Raw genomic sequence first — 23550 nt, 5'->3', positions numbered from 1 at the left:
GGAACTCAATAACTCTCTGGCTCCTCTGAGGCATCATATTCTCCTTTTTCTTACTCAAAGTCATATGACTTCCAGAATATGATCACCATGAATCCGGAAAATAAAGCCTCGCTCCTAGATGAATTTGATTTCAGTATTCATTCTTCTGATAATCAGGATCAAAGAACGGACACCGACCTTTCGTTGTTCTCGAACAACGAGTTCCGCAATTTTGATTCCGATGAACAATTGACTATAGCTCCACAGGAAACAAGTCTCGATCCACAACTTATCACCATATCATCGAAAGTTCAGAACAATAGTCTCGAAAAGAGACGCCGAAATACTCTTGCCTCCGCGCGGTTTCGCATCAAGAAGAAGCAGAAGGAAAAGGAGATGGAGGAAAGGTTTGATCAAGTCCATCGTCACATAGAGTCTTTGAAAGTCAAGATCAAAACCTTGGAAATGGAAAACAAATGTTTGAAGGAATTGCTGCTAACTCCTGCCGATTCCAAATCACCTTCTCTTTCGAGCACTTCTAATTATGCTCTTCTGCAGCTCATCAAACAACATTCCGGTGACTCTTTCAAGGTCACAACTGTATAGTACTATCTACTTTTTTGCTCGCCGGTGACGGACCGGTTTCGGAGTTTTCCCTGCCCCACGATAAATATAAATTCACGATTAAATACATGATCTGACTAATTCAATGGCTACATATTCCACTAAAGTGTTCGATCACGGCAATTACGAGTCGTTCAGACCATCCTACCCTAATGAATTCCTCGAGCTGATTTTAAGGTACCATCAGGGCCCAACCAACCGTCTGCTCGACGTTGGCTGTGGCACAGGCCAGGTGACCTTCCCCTTCTCTCGCTACTTCACGACGTCAATTGGGGTTGATCCAAGTGAAGGTATGATTTCTAGGTGCAAGGCTAAAAGTTCCAGTAACCAGCTTGAATTCTATCAAGGGAGAGCAGAGGACTTGAACATGATTTCCTCTGCCTCAATTGACGTCCTCACGGCTGCAGAATGTGTCCACTGGATGGATCCAGCAGGCTTTTTGAATGAGGCTGCTAGAGTGCTATGTCCTCAAGGAACTTTGGCATTCTGGTTGTACCTTGAACCAATATTCAAAGATAACGTTTTGAATGAGATCTACCACAGATACGTTATGGGAGATCCTACTTTGATGAGACCCCACTGGGACGAAGGCAAAAGCAGGTTTTATGATTGGCTCAAAGATGCTACGGAGCTTATTAGTGGAGATGGTAGGTTTGAGAATGTCGAACTAGTCAAGTTTGACCAGCTAAATTTGCCTGAGGCTAAATGGGAGCAGGCGCTGAAATCCAGGACTCTGGACGGAAAACCTCTTCTGTTTCTTCAAAAAGAGTGCACTCTTGAAGATTTTCTTGCTTTCATTAATACTTATAGTCCTCTGCCGGGATGGTACAAAGCAAATGAAGGAGCAAAGGGAACAGAGAGGGATATTATGTTCCGTTTGGAGACCGACTTAAGAAGTACTGGATTATGGAAGAGCACTCAAACCATTACTTGGGATACCATGTATTGTTTTGCTAAAAAAAAAATGAAAGAGTAACTTATACTTGCTCCTTGATCGGTTCAATGTTCCAGATATTGTCTGCATATTCTTCAATGCAACGGTCACTCGAAAAAAATCCCATGTTGGCAACTGAAATGATGGATTTTCTGGTCCAATTGTCCTGATCCTTATACTCCTTATCAATAGTTCTTTGTGCCTCTAAGTAGCTTTCAAAGTCATCACTGACGAGGTAGTAGTCGCCGTGGATCTTGATGTTTTCCACAAGTGTACGGTATTCTTCGTAGCTGCCAAATGTCCCCGACTCGATAGAATCAAACACCTGATTCAAAGCATTAGGAATAGTTAAACGGCCCATGTTATGTTCGTGGCGAAGCTCATCGACATCCTCTGAAAGATTTCCAAACAGGAATATTTGGTCCTCTCCTATTTCTCTGGTAATTTCAACGTTAGCACCATCAACAGTGCCAATAATAAGACCTCCATTCAACACAAACTTCATATTTGAAGTACCTGAAGCCTCTGTACCTGCTGTGGAAATATGTTGGGAAATGTCAGAAGCCGGGCAGATAGTCTCAGCCTTAGAAACGTTATAGTCTGGGATGAAAATTACCTTCAGGATATCGCCGACGTCAGGGTCCGAGTTGACAACGTCAGAGACTGCATTGACCAACTTGATAATCTTCTTGGCGGCATAATATCCGGGAGCAGCCTTACCACCGATTATACACACTTTTGCAGGCCACTTTTCAGCACGCTCTTCTTTTGGAGTGGCCTTGATCTGCAGATACCTCCAGATCACACCAAAAATGTTTAGCTGTTGGCGTTTGTATTCGTGAATTCTCTTGACTTGTATGTCAAACATGCTATTTGGACTGACTTCAATCCCTGTCAGCGTCTTGATCATATCAGTCAATCTAACCTTGTTATACTTCTTGACTTCTACCCAAGCCTTCTTGAACTCCGAGTCCTCTAGGAAGTTTTGCAGCTCTTTGAGTTTCTCAAGCTTGGTGAGATACTCGTAGCCACCCAATTTTGAAGCAATAAGCTCACTCAGCTTTGGATTGGCTTGCCGGAGCCATCTTCTAGGGGTGATACCATTTGTCACATTGGTGAATCGTTCTGAGCCGTAAATCTTTACAAAGTCTTTGAAAATTGTCGTCTTGATCAGCTCGGAGTGCAACTCAGCAACACCATTGACTCTGTGTGAGCCAATAATGGCTAGGTGGGCCATACGAATGTTTTTTGGTGAAGACTCTTCAATCAAAGAAACTCTCGTAAGCAGATCTCTCTCGGTAGGGAACTTCCTCTCCACCTCCTGCAAGAACTCAAAGTTCACTTGATAGATGATCTCCAAATGCCTTGGTAGCAGGTTGGCAAACAGCTCCAAAGGCCATTTCTCCAGGGCCTCAGACATAACCGTATGATTGGTGTAGCCAAATGTTCTTGTCACGATGTCCCAAGCTTCATGCCAATCAACCTTTTGTAAGTCCACTAAAATCCGTTGTAACTCAACAATCGCAATAGTCGGATGTGTGTCGTTCAGTTGGATCGAAATATAGTCAGGCAACTGTGAGAAAGGTTTCTTCGTCTTCAAGAACCGTCTGACAATGTCGTGCAACGATGCTGCAACCCAGAAGTACTGCTGCTTTAAACGCAACTCTTTTCCTTGATAAAAGTTGTCGTTAGGATACAACACAGCGGTAATGGACTCTGCTCTTTGTTGTTGCGAAACGGAATTGGTGTAATCTCCTTGGTTGAATTTCTGGAAATCGAACTCTGTGGTTGGCTGCGATGACCACATTCTCAAGTTGTTGACATTGCTTGTCTTATATCCAGGAACAGGGAAATCATAAGCAACTGCCAACACTCTCTCTCCACCATGCCATTGCTTATACAGTGCGCCAGTTTTCTCATCCTTTTCGGTAGAAACGTAGCCATAGAAGTCCACGGGATATTGGATCTCTGTGCGAGGAATCTCCCACGGATTTCCGAACTTCAACCAGTAATCAGGGGCTTCAACCTGGTAGCCGTCAACAATTTTCTGTGCAAAAATTCCGTAATTGTATCTCAAACCATATCCCCAGCCAGGATAATTGCCGGTAGACAGAGAATCCACAAAACAGGCAGCAAGTCTCCCTAGTCCTCCATTTCCAAGTCCAGCATCTGGCTCGGTTTCAATAAGGTCCTCAAGACGGAATCCCAGCTCATTTGTGGACTTGTTGCACAAATCCTTAATCTCCAGGTTGATGATAGCATTATCTAGAGCCCTGCCCATAAGAAACTCCAATGAAAAATAATAGACGCGCTTGACCTCTTTTACAGTGTGCAACTGCTGGGTTTTGTTCCAGCGCAAAATGAGCTTGTCTCTGACGGAGCTCGATAGGGACTGATATGCGGCCAGGTTGTCGCAGTTGTACATTGACCGCGCCAATGTGGTTTCTACATGGTCGATGAATCGTGCTTCTAATTCTTCCGCAGACTCAAACTCCTTGGTTCCATACTTCTTCCACGCTTCGCGGGCCTTCAATGGAATGGAGTTGTCAATTGCTTTTATCTCCGTGGGTGTGAAACCCGTAAGCGATCTTTTATGTCCTTTTCCGGTACCATTAGAAAAAAACATGGTATACTCTCTTATCGGCCTAGACTAGTTCAATTGAGTACTTAACTGTAGTTCTAAACGGTTTATTACTTCTTGCTTGCTCTGGTGCGGCACAAAATATTACTGCGCAGCTGCTTCCTCCCCCCTTTTATATATTATGGTTGCATCGGTTTTCACACACCCAAAATCAGATGATCCGATAAAATAGGAGCTAATTCATCGTGTCTTCCGCTCAGACAACAGCGGGAGAGCCGATCCTCGAGCCCAAATATTTCTCCAGTCCCTCTCCAGAATAGCTTGTCAGCGGGCTCACCTCAATTTCGGAGCCAAGCAGAATAGCTCCTGCCTTTGTAAGCCAGCGAGCACTTCTGCTGAGTAGATTGGCTTTGCATGTTTCGGGGCCATCGTTGGCACTCCCTGGAGCATTTTTCAATGGCGAAAACTCTTCAGCTCTATCCACTTCAAGACAGCCGAATTTATGCATCTCGACGCTGGAGAATACGTCAAAAATAAACTGCTCTAATTTTATTCCGTTGGGCTCTCTAGGCTCGACAATTTTTCCAGATCCCCCATCCAGATATGCTATTTTCTTTCTGGCAACGTGGTACGGCAAGAACCTGCGGTCAGATATCCATTTCGGAATCATCTCCTGTAAGAATGCGACATTATAATAGTGGTTCACAATATTAGCTGCTCTGAAAAAGAGTAGCCCTTGTGGGTCGCGCTTTTCCCTTAGCTCCTGGCTGACTTCCGAGTATTCAATGACTGCTGGATGTCTGGTTTCTTCATCCATCACGATCAGGCCAACACTCTCATCAGCGGTTCTCTTACGGACCACCTTGGTAGCAATATGATATTTGTTGGTAGAAGCATACCCGATAAAAATCGGATCACCGACTTTGACTAGGACATTATCAACACAGTACATGTGAATGTGTTCAATTCCTCGTTTGGCAAAGTCTTGCAATAGCCCATTGTCATAGATTGCTTTATAAAGTCCTCCATTCCCATCCGGGCTTTCGATTAAGGAACTTTTTGATTCCAACAACAGCTTGGTACCATCCAGTGAAACTGCAGGGAGCGTTCCCTGATCAAAAAAGATGACTTGCGAGGATTCGAGGCCAAAGTAGTTGTTCTTGGTGAAAAAGTTCTCTGTTGCTGTCCTAGTAGGTTTGGAGGTCATGATATACAGGGGAATTACTCTTTGTGTATTGGCCAATTGTTGCAATTTCTTCAACCTTTCGGCCTGAAGCTGGAACAATGATTTCTGAGACGGAAGTCCCACATTGTAGCAGCCTTTTGGAGCTGCCGATCCAAGACGACTACCTTGTCCACCGGCCATTAGAATAACTCCTACTTTCCCCTTAGCGATAAGGTCCATTCCCACATCATTCCACTCTTTCAAAGTCTCGGAGGAGGTGTCTAATGTTGAAGCACATGCTTGTGCTGGCAAAGGGGAAAACCGCCTGGATTTTGAAACCGATGTGCTATATCTAATTGCCTCTTGAACTTCCTGAAGATATTTTGATGGGTCCGGGATTTGTTCCAATTGGGACAAGAGGCGTTTACGCTCACCATCAGTTAGATCTTCAAATGATGCAAATAGGTGCGCCTGGTTTGCGGAAATGTAACGTTCCTTAATTTCAGACATTAGGTTAAAAGTGTTCCTTGATCTGTGCCTGTTTATATTTTACTGTTTAGGAATTCTTACATCTCTGCACCGTTCAGATTTAATAGCTCTCGTAGGATACGGTCTGCCTCTCTTTTACCACTGATATAGGCGCCGTGGGCACCAGTATGGCCTTCATAGCAGTATGCTTCACCAGCAAACCGTAAACGGTTGACACCCTCAATAAGACCGTCGTTGACTAGGACATCACCAACTGCATTTCCTGAAACAGAGCCTCTGCTGAAAGGATCAGAAGACCAGTTTGTAGAGAACACGAGAGTTGGCTTTGGAAGCTCACTCTGTTTTCTACCAGAAAGTTTGGCAATTATAGGTTCGAGCAGCTTTGGGCCATACTTTTCAACATTCTCCTCGAGTAAATGAGATGCGGGAGCAGGAACCAGGAACATGAGTGCGGGAGCATTCTTCACAGTTTTTAGGTTAACAGTCAAAACTGGAAAATCAAATGCCTCCAGCTTGTCTGCCTCTTCCTCGGTAAGCTTTCTGTTGTATTCTAAAGTCGGGAAGCTGGTTGAAGTGCATACAGATTCATCAGGCTTGGGGATAACAACGAATTTTTCTGTTTCCGGCCAGAAAACCTCGTTGTATTCATAGATGACCTTTCCGAGCGCGCAGAAGTGTGTCTTTGGGAAATTGTCGGTAATACTTTTAGGTAAGTCTGGCACAAATGTGATTGCACCCTTGGCGTTGGGATCCTCAACGCTCAGCTTCAAAACAGACTGGGGAATGGTGACGACAACAAACGTGGAGGAGAAAGTTCTGCCGTCCTCAGACGTGACCTTGTACCCGGTGTCCGTCTCCTCAATCTTCTTTACAACCGTGTTGGTCAAGATGGATTCCTTCGGAAATTCTTCGAGCTCGTTTTCCAACACTTTCTCGTAGCCACCTGACACAAATGCGTCTCTTCCTACGTAGGGAGGATTGGCCAATCTAGCAGAGAACATGTCCCACTGCATTCCATTAGGAATTTCTGCCACTCGCAGCAGCGAGGTAGCCCATTTCTTCTGTTCTTCGGACAATGTGGGCCCCATTTTGGCCAGATATTCTGCGCAGGCTGTTTTCAAATTAACGTCTTTGCCAGGTCTAGATTGGGCATACAATTTGATTTCCTCAACAATTGGACCAACATTTGCCGTAAGAGATCCTTCAGGTCCAATCACGGCTGCAGAGTTCTCATCGAAGAAATACTCGACATTTTGCTTCTTTAGAGCATTGTGGAAAAGTGGATTGTTCAAAGTGGCGTGAAACCAGCAGGCACCGACATCATAGCCGTACTTCGAGTTTGGCGGATGATAGGTGTACAGCCTTCCGCCAATCCTATCCCGAGCTTCCAAAATCAAAGTTCTCACTCCCTTCGAGTGCAATTCTGTTGCTGCCTTAATGCCTGCAATGCCTGCGCCGACAATCACAACGTCAACGGTCGTCATATATGCCTAAAATAATCGGACTGAAAAATTGGCCCCGCCCTATAAATAAATAATTACCCAATAAAAAATGCAACCTCTATCGTTGAATGCTTTAAATAACTCTATACTTTTTCTGCGCTCAGATCTGACTTGATTCGGAAAGTTTGGCCTCTCCAGTCAATCTGCGATCCTAACATAGCGGCAACCCAAATAGGGAACGCCAACAACTCACGCAGAAACCAGTGCATGAAAAACCATCTGAGGCCTTTATCAGGGGTTTTCCGACTCTCGAGATTGATGAAAAATGGTTCCTGCGGATCACCGCCACGAACGCAATCAAACAAATGCTGTAGCTGAATCCAATCTGTTAAAAACCATGCAACAACGTGAAAGACAAAGTATGATTTTGAAAACAGAATATGCTGAAAAATAACACCAACAGCGAAGCTGCCATACAAGCCACAAAGAAAACACTCCGTTGTAGGCTCCAATAATGTAGCGGCTAGAACCATGTATTTGCGGACCCTGAGCCATCTTGTTCTTCGATAGCAGTAATCCATCAAGCAGTTTGACCCCCCAAGAGGCTGAACAACGCAGTCACCCGTCATTCCGGTGCGACCGTGTCCATAATCCCACAAAGCAATGCCAATCATGTTATCCTCTCCAATATATCTAGCAAAAAAGCGAATTCCCTGGCCAGGATGCAAGCTGTAGTACTTCGCATCCTTGTGAACATTGCCACTTTGGCCATTGGAGCTAGGATCCGTCGCCTGCTGCCCCATGCGGAAAACAGCCTCATCAAGGTCCGAACGTCTGTAGACGTTGGACTTCCCATTCACACAAGGAGCAACAGCTAGTTCGTTAAAGGAAACATAAAATTTCGAATGGGATGTGGCCAAAAACAGTTCGTCCAAATTGGCTCCGAGCGTAGCTGTCGGAAAATCTCCTAGTGACACAGCCAGCGGGGCGTGGTGAATCAAGTTGACTTTTCGTGATGTGGGACGACCATTGTTCAGCGACCGTGTCAGAGAAACCACAGATCTTTGCAGAGTGTCAGGATGAGACCACACGTTGGAGTCCTGAATCCAAAGAATGTCATGCTTTGCAGCTTTGTATCCCTTCGCAAGATTGTTAACCTTAGGATTGGGCCCATATGAGTCTTTAGCATCTTGGTTTTCATCCATCATGAGCTTGGCGTCCACATCTGGATACTGTGAAATTAGTTCTTCGACGACCGGAATTGACGGGTCATCTTTGTCCTGGACACAGAAGATAATTTCCAGTTTGGATTTAGGGTATTTTTGTTCGAACGAGGACCGAAGGCAGATCTCTAATTCCGGATCAATGCCTTTCAGTGGTCTGAGAATGGTGACGCCCTCCAGTTCCGAGACATTGATAAGGGAGTTGATTTTTGACCTGGAATTTCGCGTGAATTTGAAAATAATATGAAAAAAACCGTTGTACGCCACGAATATGACCACTAGATACCATGCTAAGAAAACGTATGCGAGCAAGCTTACCAGCACAGGTTCATTGATGGGCTCATCATACTTGTTCATCATTAAAAAAACGAGAGGACTTAGGCTTTGTAGTTGTTTATCTAGCTAGATCATGAACCAGGAACTGGTAGGGGGAAAAAAAAAATACTCAACGGTGACAAAAAATAATAAAAAAATAACTGCTTGAGGGTCTATCGGCGCGTCGACGTGGCAGATATGCAACAACCCCAGGAGACAAAAATGGTGCCTAAACCCCACAGATTACATCTAAATGCTTAGCCGCAAAAGGTCGGAAAGTGAGGAAAGTGACTATCGTCCGGTATTTTTAACTGTTGCACACTGTACTAGGTGAGATCCTGCAAGCCGAAAATATTTCTAAATCATAATTTTTCAACTCGAATAATTTATTCAAGATGAACGACAACCAGGACCAAAGATCACATCTCCCACCTTCCCCATTGTCACAGCCGTTGACAGCAAATGGAAGAGACTCCGATACTCCCAAACCTAATGTGGCTCCTGTGCATCCCAAACCTGTGCGAGAGCCTTATTACAAACGGTTGAACACACCTCTAAATACCAGACCTGCTTCTCCATACACATTAAATCCCCCAATAGATTCGGACGGGCTTTCATGGCCTTCCCTGGGTGCAAGAGGGCGGATTGAATCCAACGAAGAGGAGGCCAAAGCCAGAGAGGATAGAATAGCAGAGGCCGTCAAGACGATATTGACTGAACTTGGAGAAGATGTAAACCGCGAGGGTCTGCTTGAGACTCCTCACCGGTATGCAAGAGCCATGCTTTTTTTCACAAAAGGCTATGAGGAGAATATAAAGGATGTTATCAAACGTGCTGTTTTCGAGGAAGACCACGATGAAATGGTGATAGTCAAAGATATTGAAATTTACTCGCTATGTGAACACCACCTAGTTCCGTTCTTCGGCAAAGTCCACATTGGATACATTCCTAACAAGAAAGTTTTAGGGTTGAGCAAGCTTGCAAGACTGGCTGAAATGTACGCTAGACGATTCCAAGTCCAAGAAAGACTGACTAAGCAAATAGCTATTGCCTTGAGTGAAATTCTTCAGCCAAGGGGAGTTGCGGTGGTTATAGAAGCCACACATATGTGCATGGTGAGTCGTGGAGTGCAGAAAAGTGGAGCCATCACTTCCACCAGTTGCATGTTGGGATGTTTCCGCGCCCAGCAGAAGACCCGAGATGAGTTTCTTACACTTTTAGGAAGAAGGTAAATTTTGATCGATTATATTATATGCGGTAATGTACACCCTTCATTTCTTTTTTTTGGAAAGACTGGAGCCGATAGTTATGTTCACCTTCGGAGGAACCGGAAATCCAAACGACTTGCCAACTTTCACCAAGTCAAGCTTATCAACCTGATACACCGTCTTGAGATGGTGAGAGGCATAAGCCTGTAAATATGCTCGGTACCCATCTTTAGCAGATTGATGGAGCCAGTAGTTGTTCTTCACAAGCTGCTCCAATTGAGATTGCACGTTGGCAATTTTGTTGGCTGGGAATTCGTACTCATTGAGAGGAACTTTGGCCGCTTTCAGATATCTCAGGAATCCTAGCTCTGAAGGAGTCAAAAACATCAGCGATTTACCCTTTCCTTTGCTTCCTCTAGCAGTCCGACCAACACGATGGATGTAGTCACGGGGATCATCAGGTGGATCGAATTGAATGATCCAGTCGACCTCCGGAATATCAAGGCCTCTAGCAGCCACATCCGTGCAGATCAAAATTCCCTGTTTGGCATTGCAAAACTCGAAGAACGTGTTGGTGCGCTTTTGCTGCTTCTGCTTCCCGTGGAGATCCAAGACTGGTAAATCAATATAATTCAGAAGCTCACTGTAATATTTCACACAGTTACAAGACGACAGGAAGACAATAACCTTCTTTTTGAGGTTCCGCTTGAGGAATGAAAACAAGAGCAGGAACCTTTTGTCGCTGTCGCAAACGACGTATCCCTGTTCCAGCCCGTCGGCAGTAGAAGTCTCTCTATCTTGGTGAACGTTGATGTATAAAGGAGCCTTGTTGAGAGACACTCTAGCCAAATCCTCAACCTTGGTTGTCTGTGTTGCAGAAAACAGCATGGATTGCCTTTTTTCGTTAGGTAAGATCTTCACTATTTGCTTCATTTCATCCTCAAATCCTATTTCCAGAATTCTGTCTGCTTCGTCTATAATCAATGTCTTCAAGTTCTTAAAGATAAATCCCTTCGTATTTTGCAAGTGATCCAGCAATCTACCTGGAGTGGCAATGATCAAATTCACACCTTTTGCCAATTTTTCAGCTTCTTGACGTCTATTTGCACCACCAATAAGAATTCCCAGAGTCTGAGAGTGGTGTGCCATTAGTTCACGAGCCACACCAAAGATCTGGAGAGCCAACTCTCTAGTTGGTGTAATGACAATGGCACCTGCTCCGTTACGAGGCTTGAACTTGAGCGAGTACAACAACTCAATGGCAGGAATCAAAAAAGCCAAAGTCTTACCGGAACCTGTCTTGGCAGCTCCAAGCACGTCTTTTCCGGCCAGAAGTGGGGGAATGGTTCTCGCTTGAACCTCAGTCATCTTTGTGAATCCCATTTCTTGTATTCCCTTCATCGTTGGTTCAGACAGATGAAGATCGGCAAAATCTTCAGGGTTTTCTTTAATTTGTGGTCTGCCAGAACGATCAGATTCTTCCTCTCTTTCTTCTTCCTCCTCTTCTTCTTCTGCTTCCTCTTCCTCTTCTTCTTCTTCCACTTCATCTTCTTCCTCTTCTTCAGACTCACTGTCGTGGACGTTTGACTTCTTGTCCTCTTGTTCCTTCTCGCTTTCGCTGTCTTTCTCTAGAAGAGCCTCAACATCATTATACTCGTTATTAATCTCATTAACAAGAGAATCAGTGTTTTCCTCAATTTTCTCTTTCTCCACGCGTTGTCTTTTGGACTGTTGGGGGTTCTTAGCCACCTTTCCGTGAGAACGTTTAGCCATCTAGATCAAAAGTTTTCTAGCTAAAAAAATTTTTATTTCATGCATGCTTAGGTAATGGTAGCAGATCAACTTGTAGACATACAGATAAGTAGATATAAGTAGATTCGAGCAGTTCAGACCAACTGTGGCGTGCGAAAACATTAAACTGATATGATCCTTGAGTTGGAAAACAAATGCAAGTTTACAACTCGCCACAGGTCTACTCTTGTGACGACAAAGTTGTTTCAAATTTAAAATCAGTGGGAGTTTAATATCAACTTTTATGCAACCATATGAGGTATGCTTTAAAATTACGCTGAACTACTGCTAGTTTTGATGCGAATATACACCTTCACTTCTTGAACAGTGTTGGACTGGAACTTTTTCGAGTTCAGTAGATTAGATATTATGACAATATTTGCGTCGTATCTCCTCAGCCACCTGCGCCACAAATAGCAAGATAACTCCTTTTTATCAACTTATATAAATAATGAAGTGACACCATATTGCCCTCCAATCTATAATGTCGGAAAAGAAAACTTTTATCGTACGTACAATTGACATAATTGACATCCAAACTAACCAGTCAGGTCACGCTCAAGGAGAATTGCTCAGATCCAGCAATTGCTAAGTAAGTATTATCGTGCTTTAGTCCAATTAACAATGCAAGGTTCAAGGAAGGAATCAAAGCCGTGGGTGGAGAAATTCAGCATGAGTATTCATTGATCAAGGGCTTCTCGTAAGTAAGAAAGATGATATGTGACTAACATACAGTGTCAAATTGCCATCGCTCCATGTTGACTCCCTGCTGCACAAGAACGAAAACGTTGCTAGTGTGGAGGAAGATCAGCAGGTTCACACCCAATAAGACTTGAATCACTTTTGATTAGAGCCCATGCGGCTCAAGGATGTTTTGTAACACTGTTTCGGTGTTATTGTTCTATCTATGGCTATACCTATTTTACATTTTACATAATCACAAGAAATGTTGACTTGACTAGATTAATTAAATTAAATGTGACTCTTCGCGAACTGTTTCCCCGCGGCGATCGCCGGCACCTTCTCACAATATTTAAATACGTATCAGTCTCTGGGAAATTTTTTTTGGTTTAACAGATTCATCTTCTGTTCAAATATTAAATGGCTGACGTCGTACTAGGTGCCCAGTGGGGTGATGAGGGAAAAGGAAAATTAGTGGATATCCTCTGTGATGACATCGAGGTTTGTGCCAGGTGCCAAGGAGGAAACAACGCCGGCCACACCATCGTTGTTGGAGACAAGAAGTACGACTTCCACATGCTCCCATCCGGACTTGTGAATCCGAAGTGTGTCAACCTGGTGGGATCTGGTGTTGTTGTGCACATCCCTTCATTTTTCGAGGAGCTGAGCAAGATTGAGGAGCAAGGTCTCGACTGCAAAGACCGTCTTTTCTTATCTTCCAGAGCGCACTTGGTGTTCGACTTCCACCAACGTGTTGACAAACTTAGAGAGGCGGAACTGTCCACCAATAAGAAATCCATTGGTACCACCGGTAAAGGAATCGGGCCAACTTATGCCACCAAAGTGTCCAGATCTGGTATTAGAGTTCACCATCTTGTTAGTGACGAGCCAGATTCGTGGAACGAGTTCGAAACTAGACTGAGAAGACTTGTGGATACTCGTTTCAAAAGATATGGCGAGTTCGACTTTGATGTCGAAGCGGAGATTGCCAAATACAAGGATCTGCGTGAAAAGATCAAGCCCTTCGTGGTGGACTCGGTCCAGTTCATGCACGAGGCTCTGAAAAAAAAGAAAAAGATCCTTATCGAGGGTGCAAACGCTTTGATGTTGGACATTGATTTTGGAACCTATCCTTATGTGACATCGTCCAATACCGGCATCGGAGGTGTCCTGACAGGACTTGGTATTCCTCCTCAGAGCATCAAGAACATTTACGGTGTGGTTAAGGCTTACACCACCAGAGTCGGTGAAGGACCATTTGCTACCGAACAATTGAACGAGGTCGGCGAGAAGCTGCAGGATATTGGCCGCGAGTACGGAGTCACGACCGGGAGAAAGAGAAGATGCGGATGGCTGGATCTTGTTGTGGTCAAGTACTCGTGTCTCATCAATGGATATACTTCCTTGAACATTACCAAGCTAGACGTTTTGGATACTTTCAAGGAGATCAAGGTTGCTGTTGGATACAGCTACAAGGGTAAAAAGCTCGAATCGTTCCCTGAAGACTTGTACGTCCTAGAGAAAGTGGATGTTGATTATGTCACTTTGCCGGGCTGGAACCAGGACATTACCACTGTTAAGACCTACGACGCCCTGCCTGAAAATGCCAAGAAGTATCTTAAGTTTATCGAGGACTTCTTGGGAGTCCCTGTCCAGTGGGTTGGAACTGGTCCAGGCAGAGACAACATGCTGGAGAAACAATCGTAAAGGGAATCTAAACGCTGTCTAGAGAATTGATATACGAAAATTAAATTTTTTGCTTCCAGTCACGTGATGACACATAATAGAGATAGTTGGAATTGCTCAATAGTAACAGCCACGATTAAACCACCAGCAGATTAGCCTTAGTTATGTTTGTTGTTCCAACTCTTTAGCTAAAATTTTCCTTGATCGAGCTGGTTTCCTTCATATCGTTATAGAATGGTACTACCATGAGCAATCAGTCATCAGATATTCAGCGATTCCTGATCGAGTTAATCAACTCATCAAAGCCGAAGGTGTCGCCTAACAGAGCCATCAGGTTCCCTGTCGAGCCCATGACAGATGAAGACTTAGAGTTTTTCAAACTTGCCAATGAAGTGGTCAAAAAGCACCAGTATCGTATAGACCCCACCATTCGAGACATCTTGAACAGGCTTCAATATGCCCACTCGCCCCATGGAGGTCTTCCCATGGCGAGAGAGTATTTGGGTGTGCAGGCAGATGGGCTGATTGGCCAACGCGAGTTTCCGTCGGCTGCAGAGATGGAACCGAGAGGAAGTCGCAGCTCGGACATGTTCCCTCACTTAGACCAGGATGTTTTCAAACGCCAACAACAATACCCCAACGGTCACGTGGGATCGTCTTTGTACGCGCAACATGCAGAATTGCAGAATACAGAACTCATAAGCCAACTAGCTGCCAGCATCAAGAGCATGGACCCTGTTGCACAGCGGGAGCTGCTGCAAAAGCTCTCCGGAGCGATATCTACGAACGGGTCATCACAGTCACCTACATCGTCATCTACGCATTCACAACAATTGCCGCTGCTTCAAGAACTCGGATTCCAGAGGATAGCTCAAAACACCAGGGAAAAAGAACAGGTTACGAATTCCAACCACTTGACGGCTACATCTCCCGAGCCACAGCCAAAAAGCCATGTTTGCGGAACATGCTCCATGACGTTCAAGCGCTCATCGGACCTCAAAAGGCACGAGAAAATCCACTTGGAGGTGCCTCCTAACATCTGCCCGCAGTGTCGGAAAGGGTTTGCTCGCAAAGACGCATTGAAACGACACATAGACACACTAACGTGCAAGCGTAACAGAGAGCGTTTATTGTCGAAGCTTAATGAGGAGAACCTGAGCGATTCTGAGTGAGCCTGTGTATAGTATTGGATTCGAAAGTAAAGCTTTAGTAATTGCGATCTATTTCAGGGCTGCGTAACCACTTGTCAGCTCGTCGAAAAATGTCGATTTGAAAAAAAAAAATGAAAAATTCGTACTAAGACAGCTGAATCAAAATGCCAATTGACCCAGAAAAGCTCGCAAAGTTGCAAAAGGCCTCCGCCAAGAAAGTCGGTGGACAGAGAATCAAGGCAAAGAAGGTCAACAAGAGTGCTGAGGCCGATGACACCCAGCTACAAAACACCCTCAAGAAGTTGAACGCAGAGGTTTTGACCGGTATCGAGGAGGCCAACTTCTTCAAGGAGGACGGCAAGGTCTTGCATTTCAACAGAGTCGGGGTTCAGGCTGCTGCCGCCTACAACACCTACACTTTCAGCGGTTTCGCTCAGGAGAAAACTTTGCCAGAGTTAATACCAAACATTTTGCCGCAATTGGGTGCTGAGAACCTCAGCATGTTGCAAAAGCTTGCTGAGCAATTCCAAGGAAGCCAAGCTGGTGCATCTACTGCATCCAAAGAGGAGGAGGACGTTCCAGAGCTGACCGAGGGCGAGACTTTCGAGAATGATGTTGAGTAGAGCAGATACATAATGAATGTATGACTACCATTATTATTGCACAGGCAAATATTCCGGAATACATACAAAGAAGGTGCTAGTAATTATCTAATCAAGCAAAGGCTACCATCAAGGCAAGGACGAAAGCGTAGGTAGATTGCAAGCCGACGTTGAGGCCTGCGGCACCGGCGTGCAGGTTGGTCTCGATAGCAACTGATGACCCACTTGGCAGAGTGTGAATAGAAGTGCCGTTACCTGGGACAGCAGTAAAGACAGGCGGCGATCCGGACCAGGAAGAGCCGACTTTAGTTGAAGAAACCGGCGTCACGGTTTTGATAACTGATGTCGAGGTTCCTGACGTCACAGAGAACGGAGGAGGATAAGTCGAGGAGACGACCGGAACTGCTGGGCTGCTCTCGGACAGGATGGACTTTGATGAGGCAGGTGGGGGAACCACGGATGAGTGAGGAGGAACAGAGGATGGTGTCTCAATGGAGTGAGTCGTTGTTGATGGCAGTGGACAGTACGTGGTAAAGACTGTGGTAAACTCCTCAAATGTTTGTGTCGTGATCACACATCCGGTGGTGACCGTGGATCCTTCCGTGGTAATGACCGTGGTCCACGTCGTTGGAGGCTCTGAGCTGGTGCTTGTAATTACAGAGCTGTGCGAGGAAGGCACCGTGATAATAGAGGTGAGCGAGCTGCTGTGCGAGGTGACAGGAGTCGAGCTAGACTCCTCGCAGTCCGAGGTCTTGGTGGTGCTAACTACCTCGTTGTCGGAGGAATGGGTGGAAGAAGGATGTTTTGGAGCAGTGACTGTCACGTACGCAGTACTGGTTGTCTCAGATTGCCAATCGTCGCCAACAGGCCTAGCTGGAGCAAGAGCCAGCAGAAAAGTGGCAGCAGCCAAAATCTTGTATCCCAACATTATGTGTAATCAAGTTTAAGGTTGGCATTGTTGTCTGGCCTTTAAATATATACTCAGCTGGAAAGTTTCTGCACTTCTTTTCTGGGCTGCTGGAAACTATGTGCTGTGTGCCGTCTACCCAATTGGCTGCTCTGGATCTCATGGGGAGCCACCTTTTTTTTTTTCTGCAACCACCGGTAACAGAATTTTTTTATTGACGAGTAAATTCCCCGATTGTGCCTGTTAAAAACCAGACATGCAAATCCCAAGAATTTGCTGCCAAAGAGCCTGGTAACAACCTGGATTGCACTTTTAGCAATACAGAGAAAAAAATCGTTTCAGTAGAGGACATAAAGCCATATACGATTTTTATGTTCAATCAAAAAGCACACAATAATGTGCATTGACAACAGGAATGAAGCTCTTTCTTTGACTCAAATTTCCTCAAGCGGTAAACCATACGCTGTTACCTACGCGGGAATTCTGCCCAACAAACGCTGTTCTTTTTCATCCGAAAATAGCTTTTGAAGCCAGCGGAATCAAAATTTGAGCAAGTCGGAGCTCATCGAGATTCTGGGGATCCACCTCAATAACATCTTGCGTACAAAATTGTTGCACCAGGTCATCGTCGTTGCTGACGTCGGACCCATCTAGCCGGTTCTCGAAATCGTACTCGATATTCTGCAACATTGCAAACCGCTTGAAGCTTGTTTGGTACTGGTCTTTTGTAGAAAGCAATTGCTGGTAGATTGGAGATTTGATTTCATATAGGTTTGGATCAGAAAGCTCGACTGCCTGTATATTTTTGCCAGCGATTTTGCTCAATTGTAATATATCTCTTCTGTGTCTCTCTAATATCAGAAGCTCAAGCAGACGGTCATGTAATCTCGACGTCGTTGTAGGGATAAGTTCGTAGTCTCCGTCTGCCTTCTTCTCAAGTCCTCGAAAGATCAACGAGCTGTGGTCCTGTGGAATGCTCTCAAATAGATCGAGACGGAAATCAATCATTTCCTGGACATCCCTCTCTCGCGCATGCTTGATCTCCTCAAAAAGAAATATGTTGTAATCGAGCGGAAAATCAGACACTTGAGCAAGCTTTTGAGCACTGGCTGTCTGCAATTTACTCAAACTCGGTGGAGACTGTAAAAAGGACATTTTCTGCAAAAATTATTTAATCATGTCGTCTTTTCTTGTTGATCTTTGGGACTCGGTTTTCCAGCCGGGAGCAACGCCCACACTTGTGAAAGCGACCCACGCGTCTTTTGTGTGCTTGGTCGTTTCGCTATTGGTGATGATCTTCCTCAGCCGGTCTGTTCACTTTGTTAATTTGTTGGTCATCTCCCTTCTATTATGGGGATCCGTGACGTGGTTCATTGGAGAAATAGCGAAAGAGAAGATCAAGTTGGAGCAGCACGGAAAGGAACAGCAGAGCAAGAAGCAGGAAGACACCAAAAAAGAGAAATAGACCTTGTATACACGCTGCGAGACCTGTTCAGCCTAAGCCATTACCTCAGCCATTACTAATATAAATTTTTAGATTTAATTGTATCTCATGAGCAAGAAATTCATGCCAAAGACGCCCGTGGACTTGGCTCCACCACGGGATGATCCCATAACAATGGCTGAACTTGCGAAGTGTGATGGTGAGTTTTGCGAACGCATTGTGGTCTCTAACCAAAAGGTGAGCAATCGGAGAAGATGTACATAGCCATCAAAGGCACCGTGTTCGACGTCTCGCATAACCATGCTGCCTATGGTGTTGGTAAGGGTTACCATGTTTTTGTTGGCAAAGACGCGTCACGAGCTCTTGGGAAGAGCTCGTTGAAGCCCGAGGATACATCACCCGATATAAGTTGGGACTACTCAACCTTGACGGAGAAACAATTGAAGGTCTTAGATGACTGGTTTACATTTTTCAGTAACAGATATAATATCGTGGGCCGTGTGAGCGATCTTCCGGTAAAGAAGGAAGTTTAGGGTACTGTGGTGGACCCAGGAGCTACTTATTTATAATGTTTCAGATGAGAATGTTTACTTAAATCTTTACACCGACAGAAAAGTCGTGCACGGTGCTTGTATTTCAAGGGGTAGTAAAGTAAATAACAGGTCTAAGTCAATTTTGTTTTGATTCAAAAAAGTTTTATTTTGCACGAGCCCTCGTTTTTCAAGTGCAAAATGGAACAGGCTATGCTCGTCAACAACCGCAGGCCCCAGAATGTTGTGGATGGGGTGCCTAGGAGCAGCATGAGTCAGGCATTGGGCGACAGTGCTTTCATAGATGTTCGGAAAGAGGCCCCATTGCCTAACAACAACAGAGCCCATTATGCTAGCCAGCCGGGACCATACTACCCTTCACCAAACTACCAGGGATATCAGAAACCCCATCCGGGAGCATATCAAGTTCCATATCAGCGATACGATATGTACATGCCCATGCAACCCCAAGTAGACTATTATGGCCGGCCGGCTAATATGGCTCCTCCGAAGGTATTTGGCGAGGGTGCGTCACATTCGAGAAGAAGCTCGCTTGCGTCGAACTCTTCCAGCTCAGTGAACAAGTTTTTCAAGAGAGGAATGAAGTTCGGAAAAGATGATGACGATGACGATGGAAACGGAGACGCGGACGGAGACGTGGAACTCGAAGTCTCGGCCAGCACCGTTTCTTTTGATGACCTGCAGCATATTAGAGGGGGAGGAAGATACGGAAACGGCTCATCTGCTTTGGACACTCAGCCTTATATCCCCACATTATCCAGTAGACCAAGAGCTCCCAACGGCCAATTGTCAAACGTGCAGTACCGTAAGCAAATGACCGCACAGAAGAAAATGGTAGCTGCACAGTTGGCAAATGCCAACAAGGGTCCGCCGCGGGCAATGAGTCTGGAGGCAGGCATGATGCGGTACCCGAGAACCATGTCTATGCAATCAGCAGGCCCAGGCTACATGAACCCGGGCCCCAGAATGGGATATGATCCAAGGGCAATGTCCATGCAGACGAGACCTCCACCATTTAATAATAAATTTAGTGGCCCTGATCCAAGCAGCGGCAATCCTCCGAAAGCCATGTCGATGACCTCGAGATTTCCAAACTCGCCGTACAGAGTTCCACAAGGCATGGCTCTCCAGCCTGCCAATCACAACGGTAAGGCGGGTTCAAATCCATCCGCTCCAAATGTTGGCCCTGAGTATCCTCAAGGCAGCCAGAACATGCATATTCCACCTCAGATGATGCGTTCAGGCCCAGGAGGCCCACTAGGGCAACAACCCACCCCAAGTCCTTACTCGCAGCAACCTTCGACGCTGAGACAGCCTCAGCCAGTTGCCCAACAAAATATACCCCAGCAAGAACATTCTACGACGCTCAACTACAGCATGCCCGGACCGATGCAGCCTATCGGCGCTTTCGAATCGCAAAGCCAACCACCCTTCTCGAGCGCAGTGCAAGCCACCCCACCAGTTGATCAAAATGCAACGTATATCCCTATGCAAAATAGGCAATCTGCACAGCAATATACTCTGGCCGAACCTCAAAGTCAAGAGAAAGCATTGGAAGGACATACATCGTCTCGTCCTATCGTTTCCATAAACCGTGCAAGTAATTCACCTAGCCACCAATCACAACATGATTATGACGGCATGCCTGCAGAGGTTGTTTCAAGTTCACAGAAGGAAGGAGAGGTCAGGCCGACTAATGAGGCTACTCAAATTCAAGCTAACTCTTATGAATCCTTGCCAAACGACGCACCTGCTCCAGAACCGTTCCAGCCTGCAAAAAAGAACAACAGGGGAAAGCTCAATAGGTATGTGTTTGCTGACAGTGACGATGAACATGACGAGGGTCCAGTTTATCAAGAAACAGAACTTCATAAACAGCTTCCAAGCGACCAAGAACCACTAGAGAAAAAGAGCGAGAAGGAGGAGCCAGCCAGGATGGATACGGCAAAGCCTCGGGAATCACTGTCTTTTCAACGCCATTCCAATGACTCCCGGACCTTTGTTGACGCTGGTGCTCGGTCTTCATTGAGATCGGTCTTATCAGCTTCTACGCATGGGGAGACAAGACAGTCGTCGTACGAGAAAGCTGGATCAACATCAGGAGGCGATCCGGATTCGTCTATGTACTCGGTGACATCGTCGCATGAGAGCCCCATAAAGCAACGCGTTGCTAGTTCTCAGGTGTATCAGCTTGCTAATACCAGCACAACTCGGCAAGATGTTTTCACAACCGCTACAGAACTGCCAATTGAGGAGAATGAACAAGACATGGAACAGCCAAAGGTCATCAATGATATGGATGATTACGATACAAGCAAGAACAATTCGTATTCAACTTTCAATGATTTTGAAGCCCCTCAAAATGTGACTGAGCAGGCTGACAGCTCTTCTTTTGACTCAATTTCGAAAACTCCGGACCACACAGTAATCACTGATGATGACATAGAAAACAAGGTGAAGGACCAAGGATTCAATTCTGTTAGCTCAGATTTCACTCCAAAAGAAAACTTCTCCGAAATCAGGGATCTCGACAACAACTCAGTTCAAACCACAGGCGCTTCGATGAGTTCTGACAAACTTATTTCTGCAAATAGTTCAGAAACCATTAGCCCAGTTATGAAAGACATTTCAACTGAGGAGAATAAGGTACAAGATGGTGAAGATAGATCGAATGATAACTCATATTCAACGCAAGATCGAATTTTTGCGCCAAGAGATCCTGGTGAAGACCCCAGTTCAATGGATGGGTATGAGACGCAAAAATCAACGGTTGCCGAAATTCCGCATATTCCAGAAGACTCTGTGCCGCTTGCCAAAGCACAAGAGGAAACTGAAGTCCCTCAAGAGCATTCTGTTCCCACGGTTAGACATTACAAATCAATGCTGTTGCCTGTTGATAATGAAGACTATGCGAAAAAGCGGCAGCCTACAGAGCACAGAATTAAGGAGAAAAAAGATGGTAGCGACTTGGACCTCACGTCCAACAACTCATCAGCGTCGTCAAAGGTTCGTTCAAGAAAGCCACCTCCTCAACCACCCGCAGCCAACAAGTCCCCGGAGCTTGAGACAACTAAAAAATCGCCATTTATGGGATTCAAAGAAGCATTTTCAAGACCGGTTTCTGCAGGGAATAGCCCAAAGCTGCCTAATGCTAAGCATTTCCTGAAGAAAATATCCCGAAGAAAGCGTGATGAGGACGGCCATACGAATGCTTCGAACCAGGGTGATAACTCATACAAAGTAATAGGTTCTTCAACGACCTCTGTTCAAAATAGCGGTTATGCTCACAATTACCGTGGACTCACTATTAATCTACCTTCGAAAGATTCTGATTCCACTTTCAAGAACAAGAAGCTACCTAAAACTCCTATCACCCCTTCGGACTCGCTCATGAACTATAGACTGACATTAAACTTGGCTAACGAGGAGAATGACTACAGGTTGAGTAAAATTATTGACATGGATCTTGATGAGCAGAGTTTCACTCAAAATACGAGTTTGGATGACATCAACGGATTCAACACCAGTACTGATCTTGAAAAGGCCACCCCGCTAGCGAACTCAAGCATGACTGTCGACGTCGAAGAGGAACAGGCATTGGGCAAGCAGATTCGACCTAGTGGACCTTCAAGTACGGAGCATATGAATGGGAAACTGGTAACGCCTCCTCGGAGTAAGGAAGAGGACAAATTCAACTTCACATCCCCAGAATCAGGCAAGACAGGAAAAATATCTTTGGGAGAATATCCTGAATATGCCAATTATCAGCATATGACGAGCAACGAGAGCCAGCATCAGGATCAACCATCGAATATCAAATCGCCTCAGTATGCTTTCCAGGGTGCCAAAGAGAAATCACTAGCGTCCCCTAGCACAACTGTTGACGCAAGAGATAGGCAGATGACACCCGTTTCACAGCAAACAGATCAACTGACAAGCGAAACTGCTGTCTTCAAACCAGAACAATTGGAGCTTTTTAATTCGAACCAGGAATTGTTCAACGAGCTTCAAATTGTTTCCAGCGAGCTGGCCGATAGCATATCCAGGGAGATCAGACTTCAGCGTAAATTGGAAGTGAATAATATCCCGATTGAGGGAGACGTGGTGTCTGAAGAATCAAAGATTGCAAGTCTTACGCAGCAACTGGCGGATGAAAGACGCAAGAGGTTTGCTGTGGAGGAGTTCCTTGCTCAGCAGTATAATAAAGGATTCGATGTTGCGGATCTCAAAAATAAGGTGTACAATAACTCGGACATGGGCTACAAAGTGTTCAAGCTGACTGAAGAAAACAATTTGAACAAATCGAAGTACGAAATAATGGAGCAAGAAAATAGCGAGCTCAAAAAGAGGCTAGAAAAGTTGAGCAGCGAGAATAAGGAGTTAATTGGCACTACCATTCCGAAATTGAAAAACCAGCTGGAGGTGGCTCAGAATCCAGTGTCTGCCGCTACCTACGACTCCCTTTTGAAAGAAGTTGAGCAGCTCAAGTCTGAAAAGTTGCATTTGAGGAGCCAACTGAGCTCGAAGGGCAACATTGCAGAGCTTGAGTCTCAGAAAGAAGAGTTGCGTGAGGCTCTGAAGAACGTGAAAGCTCAAAAAGAGATGGATCTAAGAATGTGCGCAGAGAGAATTCGTACCTTGGAGGCCAAGGTCGAGAAGCTAACATTGACAAACGAACGGTACATTCAAAAATTTGGACCGATAGTGTTTGATGAGTGACGAGCTGGTTTACGTTCATGTATGAATATTGTTAAGACAGTACGAATAGTAGAAGATA

The 23550-nt window shown here is 45.2% G+C and overlaps 14 protein-coding genes across 14 annotated transcripts; 7 read left to right on the top strand and 7 right to left on the bottom strand.

Moving 5' to 3' along the window:
- Positions 1-36: 36 nt before the first annotated feature.
- On the top strand, positions 37-681 carry OGAPODRAFT_15697 (uncharacterized protein). The gene has a single exon (XM_018353897.1). The coding sequence runs from the start codon at positions 88-90 to the stop codon at positions 583-585; it is 498 nt and encodes a 165-aa protein (XP_018212201.1). The 5' UTR covers positions 37-87; the 3' UTR covers positions 586-681.
- Positions 682-706: 25 nt separating this feature from the next.
- OGAPODRAFT_15696 (uncharacterized protein) lies at positions 707-7279 on the bottom strand. The gene has a single exon (XM_018353896.1). It carries the CDS (start codon positions 4161-4163, stop codon positions 1581-1583), a length of 2583 nt encoding a protein of 860 aa, XP_018212198.1. The 5' UTR covers positions 4164-7279; the 3' UTR covers positions 707-1580.
- Positions 4375-5793, bottom strand: OGAPODRAFT_6888 (uncharacterized protein; the record flags this gene model as incomplete). The annotated part of the gene is made up of 1 exon (XM_018355827.1): positions 4375-5793. The coding sequence occupies one exon, from the start codon at positions 5791-5793 to the stop codon at positions 4375-4377; it is 1419 nt and encodes a 472-aa protein (XP_018212200.1).
- On the bottom strand, positions 5850-7256 carry OGAPODRAFT_6887 (uncharacterized protein; the record flags this gene model as incomplete). The annotated part of the gene is made up of 1 exon (XM_018355826.1): positions 5850-7256. The coding sequence occupies one exon, from the start codon at positions 7254-7256 to the stop codon at positions 5850-5852; it is 1407 nt and encodes a 468-aa protein (XP_018212199.1).
- A 78-nt stretch (positions 7280-7357) lies between the features above and the next one.
- On the bottom strand, positions 7358-11723 carry OGAPODRAFT_97991 (uncharacterized protein; the record flags this gene model as incomplete). Its single annotated transcript, XM_018357983.1, has 2 exons — positions 8027-11723; positions 7358-7960 (listed from the first exon to the last, which is right to left on the bottom strand). Exons 1-2 carry the CDS (start codon positions 8795-8797, stop codon positions 7358-7360), a joined length of 1374 nt encoding a protein of 457 aa, XP_018212196.1. The 5' UTR covers positions 8798-11723.
- OGAPODRAFT_81595 (uncharacterized protein) lies at positions 9148-11723 on the top strand (the record flags this gene model as incomplete). Its single annotated transcript, XM_018356541.1, has 2 exons — positions 9148-9246; positions 9280-11723. 2 exons carry the CDS (start codon positions 9148-9150, stop codon positions 9982-9984), a joined length of 804 nt encoding a protein of 267 aa, XP_018212197.1. The 3' UTR covers positions 9985-11723.
- On the bottom strand, positions 10045-11723 carry OGAPODRAFT_85757 (uncharacterized protein; the record flags this gene model as incomplete). Its single annotated transcript, XM_018356813.1, has 2 exons — positions 11542-11723; positions 10045-11484 (listed from the first exon to the last, which is right to left on the bottom strand). A coding segment is annotated over exon 2 (1317 nt), but the record flags the coding sequence as incomplete, so codon positions are not given.
- Positions 11724-12382: 659 nt separating this feature from the next.
- OGAPODRAFT_15693 (uncharacterized protein) lies at positions 12383-14189 on the top strand. Its single transcript, XM_018353895.1, has one exon. The coding sequence runs from the start codon at positions 12853-12855 to the stop codon at positions 14137-14139; it is 1287 nt and encodes a 428-aa protein (XP_018212194.1). The 5' UTR covers positions 12383-12852; the 3' UTR covers positions 14140-14189.
- A 62-nt stretch (positions 14190-14251) lies between these two features.
- On the top strand, positions 14252-15335 carry OGAPODRAFT_75324 (uncharacterized protein). The gene has a single exon (XM_018356008.1). It carries the CDS (start codon positions 14364-14366, stop codon positions 15288-15290), a length of 927 nt encoding a protein of 308 aa, XP_018212193.1. The 5' UTR covers positions 14252-14363; the 3' UTR covers positions 15291-15335.
- Positions 15336-15403: 68 nt separating this feature from the next.
- OGAPODRAFT_75321 (uncharacterized protein) lies at positions 15404-18217 on the bottom strand. The gene has a single exon (XM_018356006.1). It carries the CDS (start codon positions 16797-16799, stop codon positions 15984-15986), a length of 816 nt encoding a protein of 271 aa, XP_018212190.1. The 5' UTR covers positions 16800-18217; the 3' UTR covers positions 15404-15983.
- On the top strand, positions 15404-18217 carry OGAPODRAFT_75323 (uncharacterized protein). Its single transcript, XM_018356007.1, has one exon. It carries the CDS (start codon positions 15434-15436, stop codon positions 15890-15892), a length of 459 nt encoding a protein of 152 aa, XP_018212191.1. The 5' UTR covers positions 15404-15433; the 3' UTR covers positions 15893-18217.
- Positions 17286-17933, bottom strand: OGAPODRAFT_6879 (uncharacterized protein; the record flags this gene model as incomplete). The annotated part of the gene is made up of 1 exon (XM_018355825.1): positions 17286-17933. One exon carries the CDS (start codon positions 17931-17933, stop codon positions 17286-17288), a length of 648 nt encoding a protein of 215 aa, XP_018212192.1.
- Positions 18218-18365: 148 nt separating the features above from the next.
- Positions 18366-18863, top strand: OGAPODRAFT_15689 (uncharacterized protein). Its single transcript, XM_018353894.1, has 2 exons — positions 18366-18421; positions 18460-18863. Exons 1-2 carry the CDS (start codon positions 18397-18399, stop codon positions 18753-18755), a joined length of 321 nt encoding a protein of 106 aa, XP_018212189.1. The 5' UTR covers positions 18366-18396; the 3' UTR covers positions 18756-18863.
- Positions 18864-18953: 90 nt separating this feature from the next.
- OGAPODRAFT_75319 (uncharacterized protein) lies at positions 18954-23533 on the top strand (the record flags this gene model as incomplete). Its single annotated transcript, XM_018356005.1, has 1 exon — positions 18954-23533. The coding sequence occupies one exon, from the start codon at positions 18954-18956 to the stop codon at positions 23490-23492; it is 4539 nt and encodes a 1512-aa protein (XP_018212188.1). The 3' UTR covers positions 23493-23533.
- Positions 23534-23550: the final 17 nt, after the last annotated feature.

Source organism: Ogataea polymorpha (assembly GCF_001664045.1).
Source record: "Ogataea polymorpha strain NCYC 495 leu1.1 chromosome Unknown OGAPOscaffold_2, whole genome shotgun sequence".
NCBI classification, from domain to species: domain Eukaryota; kingdom Fungi; phylum Ascomycota; class Pichiomycetes; order Pichiales; family Pichiaceae; genus Ogataea; species Ogataea polymorpha.
Note: the sequence above shows the minus strand (reverse complement) of the source record. Positions and strands in the feature narration are given on the sequence as shown.